Genomic DNA, 7094 nt, shown 5'->3' on the forward strand with positions numbered 1-7094 from the left:
AAGCTTGCATATCGATAGGTGTTTCCTCCATTCCTACCTTTGAAGTCCACACGAGTAGTTTACAGATTGTAAGATGTATTCAAGAGTGCTTGAAGACCACCGCAACCAGTTTTGTGTGTCCTATCTCAATTTTGAGGTGTCTTGTTGTTTTGTTTCCAGTTGCGACTGCGCCACCCGTGACGAACAGATTGCCACATGTATCCTACCTCGGTGGTAAAATAGCCAGAAGTAGTTTGTTTTAGGCTGTAATGGGGGCCTGGTACTATGTAGCTGCGAACACTTATGGATTTATACCCACAAGCAGGATACTTAGGTAAGCAAGAAAGGCGAGGCATCCTGTTTTTTGTGGGTGCAAAGCCATAAGTGTTCGCAGCTAAATAGTAACGGGCCCCCATTACACTTGAGGACAAATGACTTTTGATTAGCACGGATTCAATTCAAATTCTCAACTGGTTGAATGGAGCTAGAGAAACGACTTGAAGTTACCAACTTGTTAAATTTACTGCCAGGGAACTAATATTCTGTGGGGGCCAGCTAATCACACAGCGTTTTGGTGCATTCACATTCCTACACAAAATTATATGTGGGAAGGACGGGGTACCACTAAATGCCTGACTGTGCGATACAATATAAGCTTTATGAAACACTGATGCTCACTGGGGATAAGTGTTACGTGATTCCATTTAAAGACTTGAAGCCGGAGCTAGCCACGTTTCGAGCCCAACCATTACTGTAGGTCTAAATTTTACGCCATGACGGTCGGTGAACCGTAAAAAGCAAGGCTAAACATTTGTAGACTCGTCCTAAGCGGGACAGGAAATAATGAGGCCCCAATATAATGCACAAGAATGGCTTTGGGAACGCGCCGCGGACCTTAAATTTAGTGACACTGCTGAAGTTTACTGCTTCACACCTGAGCTACCAGCATCCCCCGTGGTTGTAGTTTTCAAGGCTTGGAGATGCAAAGCAGTACTTTTAGAGATGCGGCCCTTGTCGAAGGCTCCATGACGTGCTTGATATTTTGCACGTACAACAGAGATCCTGAAAAGTAATCGGCACAAACTCAGTCCACATATGCACATAAGGGCACTCCCGGAGCAGAGATGTTTGAGGCATGTAGAGAGTGCAGCGACATTTACATCCATTGGATTATGCTTTTTTACGATGCCGATATTCAAATTCTTACTTCATTCTTGTCCATGGTAATTTACTTCCTTTGCGGCGCCTCCCAATCCCATGACTGAGAAGTCGCGGAAGATGGTCTAATTGGAATACTGGAACCCACGGCCCGTTGACATCGCCTGCATGGGTCGAAGCCAACAGTTCATTAGAGTTCTCCCTATCTATATTTTGATGTAATACATGTGGAACGTATGTCTTGGAAACATCCGCCACGAAACCGTTGACGCTCTTGATGATCCTTCCCACAGCCTGTACAGAATCCCATAGATTTCGTATACACTGAATTGAGGCTAGGCTCAGGAGGAACGTTAGAGATGCGCTGTGTTAGCCGAAACTCCTGTACACTTCATAAGCCTAAACAATGTACACCATTTGTGACACCCCCACTGACCTCCGCATTCGCGCCATTTGGAAGCATATCCAAGAGAAACCGACGCGCAGCCGTGGAGCTCTGTAGACGCTGTGCAGGTCAGGTGGCAGCAAATCAAGACGCCATGTAATTCATACGAATTAATGAACGCAATACGGAGAGTATGTGAACAAGAAATGAGGGCATCAATGAAGAAGTAGAGGTACAATCAAACAGTACTCGATGGGGACTTACACCATGGGTAGGGTCATATAGAAGTAGCGGCACAAAACCATGTTTTCCCGATAGAGTTGACCGGCAGCTAGCGTTTGCCAGCCCAGGTCCAGCGCAAGCAGCTGCCCCACCCAACTTAGCCAGCGTGGCTGCAAGCGCTTGAACCCCTGATTTCTCATGAAGACGTCGTGCGAGGTCTAGTAACGGTGCATACTGGGTAGGGGGGACACCCAGCATGTCGGCTGCGGGAAACACCGTCGAATATCCGTGAAGTTGATGGTGGTTAGATCCTGCAGATTGTTATAAAAGCAAGTGAACGAATAACTTTGATCCTACGGCGCATTCTTATGGATACAGCCGCACCTGTTATCTGTCTCAGAGCAAGTTCCTGACAATCAGCAACGGCTGGCAGTGCTCGACGCTCGAAGCAGATATCCCCCAGTCGTTCAACTTCCCGAAGATTGCGGAGTTCCAAGCTGCTACAGAGTACAACGGACGTTCCCGGAATTGTGCCTCTACCTGCGCGGCCAGTTCTGCAGCACATCAATGCAGGTAGCGACGTTCGCCCTCAAGGAATACGGAGAAGTCACAGCATCGAGCAATTTACCGGTAGCAACCCCTCGCAATTCACTGGAAAAAGATAAGCTTCATTTCATTGCTGCAAACTAGGGAAAATACCATAAGTAGCGCATTTGTCGGCAGCCCTTGACATCCGCTGAATATCCCACCTGTGGGTATAATTCACTGGGGGAGTTGGCGGGTGCATGTGAACGACCAAGGCAACAGATGGTATGTCGAGGCCACGAGCAACCACGTCTGTGCTAACTAGCACTGATGCCTGCGAAAAGCCCATGCTTGCAACACTTCAGCTGTCTATTCACATGATTCTTTAGCCTGTGCAATGAACATTGGCTTGCGCAATCAGCATGACTGCAGCAATTTTTAACTAGAAAGCACCAGATGAGGATGAATGAAGCGTGAAAGCGCCTGTCAGAGCATCTTCCTCGTGTGAGCCTCACGTCTCCCTCTGCGAAAGTTTGCATGCTATGCTGCCGGTCCACCGCGTCCATGTTCGAGTGTATCGCGACAACGCGCCAAGCATCAAGCAAGGGGTGGTTCTTGATGTAGCGAACCTGAATGGCAAGAGCAAAGATGTCTGTGAACTTGAATGCGTTACGCAAGTGAGAAGATGCAGTCTAACTGCAGCTCGATCATGCTTTGAAGGAACTCACCTCGTCTTGAGAATCGGCAAAGACTATGCACTGAGGAGAAGTTTCAGCCGCAGTGGATTTCACTTGCACTTCCGTTGAGGAAGCAGAGGAAGGCCGGGGAGAGGCTGAGAGCGATGAAGAAATGCAGGCAACAGCTCCTCCTCAGCTTTGGTATCCTGACTGTCTCAACAGGCAGTGGCGCCGGTATATGAACTACAATGCTCTGTATACCACCCTCAACGCGGAATGATCTAGAACTTTCAATACTGGAATGTTAGCAGCCGTGCAACTTACGAAGAAGATGAGTCCTCAGAGTCTCTGCTAAAGCCAGCATCTTTCGCTCTTTTTCAATATGAGTTTCCTCCTGTGATTTCTGCCGTCGAGAGCGTCCCTCGCCTCCAAGTATGCTGTCATTTTGGATGAGACTGTCGTCTAAAGTGCCGGGGGCTGTCCGGGGGGGAAGATAACAAACATGACGCTGTACTCCTACTCCAGCTACTGCACTGCCTGACCACAGAAATCGGAACCACCATTATACTCATATAGATACATATACATATGTACGCAGAGGGCAGAATCCCTCCAGCTAGGGTAATCTTTGGGTATTTGCTTGCTTCTGTAACACGCTGCTGAGATCGCATGAGGAAAATTGGAGAATCCTGCCCCTATGAAGCTATGGATGACAAACTTTTTACCAACCTGGGGTGTGGCCGACGCTGGTGGATTCTGCTTCATGACTCTCTGCTGCAGATACGCCGTTTGCAGTCAGCCCTCCCCGCGGCAGATCCTTCGAGGAATCGAGCAAGTTTAGCAATTCGGCTTGCGGGAAATCCGCTTTGAAGCTGGCCATCAGGTTCGATGGCAAGACGGCACTGAAAAATAACACCTGCAAGTCCCCGCCGTTTCGCTGGATCCCACGAGTGCCTTCTGGAGGGCGTTCTTTACCCTTTTCCCACCCCATGGCGGTCCAGTAGATGCGCTGCACTTTAGAGTGGTAATCACGACGTAGCAGGGCATCTGCCTCATCGACAACCAGCACCCGCAGCATATCCAGACTCAGCTGAGTGGACTCTCCTGCCGCTGATGCGGTATGTGTCGCTGGACGTTTCTCCCGCAGGAGAGAGAGTATCCTATCTGGCGTGCCTACAATAATTTTTGCAGGTAGGTGCCGCAGCAATTGTTGTTGGTGCCGCAGGGAGGCGGTGGGATCTAGCAGCAACACCGGTGCATGGGGTAGTAACGCCACGGCAACGTTTGTCACCTGCTTTGCAAGCTCTCTGGATGGAACTACGATAAGAGCAAAGGGCCGTGGGGTTGGGGCGTGTGTGTTATCCACCCCATTCTGGCGTTCGTTCTCAGCCACAAACCGCTGTAGAACTGGAAGCAGGTAAGCGACTGTTTTACCCGTTCCTGGCCTTGCAGCAACAACGAGGCTTGTACCCCCCAACGCACGCAGAAGACAGAACCGCTGGACCTCGGTCAGGTTCCGAAAACGTAATCGCTGCAACCCTTCTTGCAGCTGGAAAGAGATGGGAAGGGCAGAAACTCTGGCAGCTGAAAGACCAGAAATCGTACGATGTACCGCACAGCCGATCGTGTAGCTGAAGGGAAGCAAGGAAACTGATCCTAGAGTGCTGGACTGCGCTGAGCGCCAAGGCAGTGCACGAGGTGGGCTGTAGGCCAAAAGAACCTTCTGCGCCCTCACAGGGATGGCATTGGTGGAAAGCGGCTTAGTCTGGCAGACTTTTCGAACCAACGGAAGAGACGAGTCTGCGATTTGAGCAGAAGAGCGACAGCGCTCCCATACATGGGCGGCAAAGGGCTCAAAAGTCGCTGCATCCTTAAAGCCGCGCATGATCCAAGATGCCCGAGGGCAAACACAATGGAAAGTCTACGACGGAGGTCGGAAAGAAGGAGTCCTTTTCCAGCAGACGAAACGGGTGCTCCGTAGGAGGCAAGGTCCAGATCAGGACAGAGCCATCCTCCATTCTGTTTGACTCAGCTTCCACAACTTTCTACTGACTGCAAGGCGTTCAGTGTGGAATCTTCCGGCCATATGAGTTAATGGATGAACTTAACAGTTGGGAGCGGAATTTGAAATCACACACACGAGGAGTGCTTCGTGGGGTGTTCTTTCCTTCGGATACGAAGGCCCACAGAAGCGGTTCAAAAATGCGAGACGTAATAAATACTATTATTCTGGAAATCAATAAAAATGTACCGGTCAATCCGAGATAATGGCTGGATGAAGCATCCCGAGTTCAGACACGGGCAATCGAATACCGTCTTCTGAGGCATGCCCCTCACAAGTAGCTAGGATAACCGAATTCGACCAATCAAAAAGCCAAATGGAAAATAAATGCTAGGCTGATATATGGGGCAGCGACAATGTCAACCTACTAAGTGAACCAACAGAGATCAACAACTGCGTCACAAGGTTCCGCACAAACGGCTAACAATTACACAGTACAGCCATTCAAAGGCCGTCGTATCTAGAACGCTAGATCCATCGCAGTCTTTCATACTCACTGAATATTTGAATTTGCCAACTCTCTTGAAACGTGCTATTCCCTGGCCATTACACACGATTTCTCACTTGACTATGATACTACAAACTGCCAGCTGTTCCAGTCTGATAAAAAGAATAGTATCTACGGCTATTTCATTTACACATGAAGTCTTTTTCTTGTCGGGCAGAGAGAACAGTATAGTTAAATGTGTCTTGAAGACGTGCACAACGGTCAGCGTTCCATTATCTTCAGTTTGGCCCAGAAATGCGTGAAGCTATTAAGTTAAAATAGACAACTCCACGAAGATGGAATGTCATAATGCTTGAGAATCAGCGCGTATGCTCCATTGGAGACTACTAATAACATGGCCTCCGCTTTTGTCAAGCCATTTTGTCGAATTAAAAAAATTGAGTAGCTCTATGTGTTGCATAGCCATTTATTTTCAATCCGGATAGAGAATGTATGACTCTGTTGCACATGTTCTGCCATACATTGTCAGCGCCCGCTTCTCCCTTTACTGTAGGCACATCATTGGAGGATATAACTCATGAGTTATAAGACTATGGGCGTAATATTCACTCCTCAAGAAAAGGTTCCTCGTTCAGGTATTCACTTTTTTCATTTGCTTTTCCAATCACTACTTATTCTCACGCACAGCTCTACAATCACTTGAATACTGTAATCTCTTCACTTGCTGACAGCGATACTGGCAATTGTCTACTCCATGCAGTCTGAGCTATAGGCCAAACCTCGTGCTTGACGTTAGTAGAGTTTGACAAGGTCTTTTGTGCCTCCCGTACTCCGCACTGCTGCACCCCTAAGGTATGGGGAGATACTTAACTCCAGACTCAATGCACGCTTAGCAGACAGCTGTCAGGCACTTCTCATAAGGGCTTCCCCGTTGCCTTGCCCCCGATCTTCAATGTAGCGAAGAAAGTTTCACTTGCACATTCTTACTACATTCGTTATATTGAACTAAGAGCTAATTAAAAATAACTAATTGGTTTGTCTGCTTATTTAGCTTGTATCTTTTAGGGTACTTTTAGCTCAACAAAAAAGTTGCAATGTTCTGTGTGAGTGCTCTCGATGCTTTGTGAAGCTAGCTGGAAATGCTCGGAGTGCCCAAGAGGTGCAGCAACGCTCACTCTAGCTGCCTCTCTGCCCTCTTGGCGGGAGTTCGGAGGGGCACGAGCACGGGGACGATGTAGCTTACATGGAGAAACACTTATTAATTATCTGCTAAGTTTCTACTGAGTGTGAAGCTTGTTCTCTCCCTATGGAGACCATTACACTTGGTATTATCGCAGCTGGACCCCTCATTCACAGGCTGTGGATGCATAGGAATGCCAGGTCCTCCTGTAACACTTGCTCGGATTCGGTTTAGTTACTGGATGCTCCAATGATCCGATCCAATTTTGTGACAGTCTGAGAGGAAGCTACCTCTGGCGAACTGAGCTGACGGTGACGCAACGCCTGAAGGGGTGATAGAGGCCGGGCTGCAAGCTAATGTGAATGCAGTAGCTGCACAGCTGGTAGAAAGCCATATCTATTAACCGATTAAATGACAGTGATTGCACCAATGAAGCAGCAGAACAATATGACGGTCAG

General features: G+C 48.3%; 1 protein-coding gene across 1 annotated transcript; it reads right to left on the reverse strand.

Annotated features, from left to right (window-relative positions):
- Positions 1-899: 899 nt before the first annotated feature.
- LOC34623539 lies at positions 900-4831 on the reverse strand. Its single transcript, XM_026334180.1, has 9 exons — positions 3676-4831; positions 3271-3483; positions 2998-3059; positions 2660-2898; positions 2494-2628; positions 2129-2298; positions 1787-2007; positions 1187-1431; positions 900-1041 (listed from the first exon to the last, which is right to left on the reverse strand). The coding sequence occupies exons 1-9, from the start codon at positions 4829-4831 to the stop codon at positions 900-902; spliced, it is 2583 nt and encodes an 860-aa protein (XP_026189965.1).
- Positions 4832-7094: the final 2263 nt, after the last annotated feature.

Source organism: Cyclospora cayetanensis, unplaced genomic scaffold (assembly GCF_002999335.1).
Source record: "Cyclospora cayetanensis isolate NF1_C8 unplaced genomic scaffold, CcayRef3 CcayRef3_contig_38, whole genome shotgun sequence".
Classification (NCBI taxonomy): Eukaryota; Apicomplexa; class Conoidasida; order Eucoccidiorida; family Eimeriidae; genus Cyclospora; species Cyclospora cayetanensis.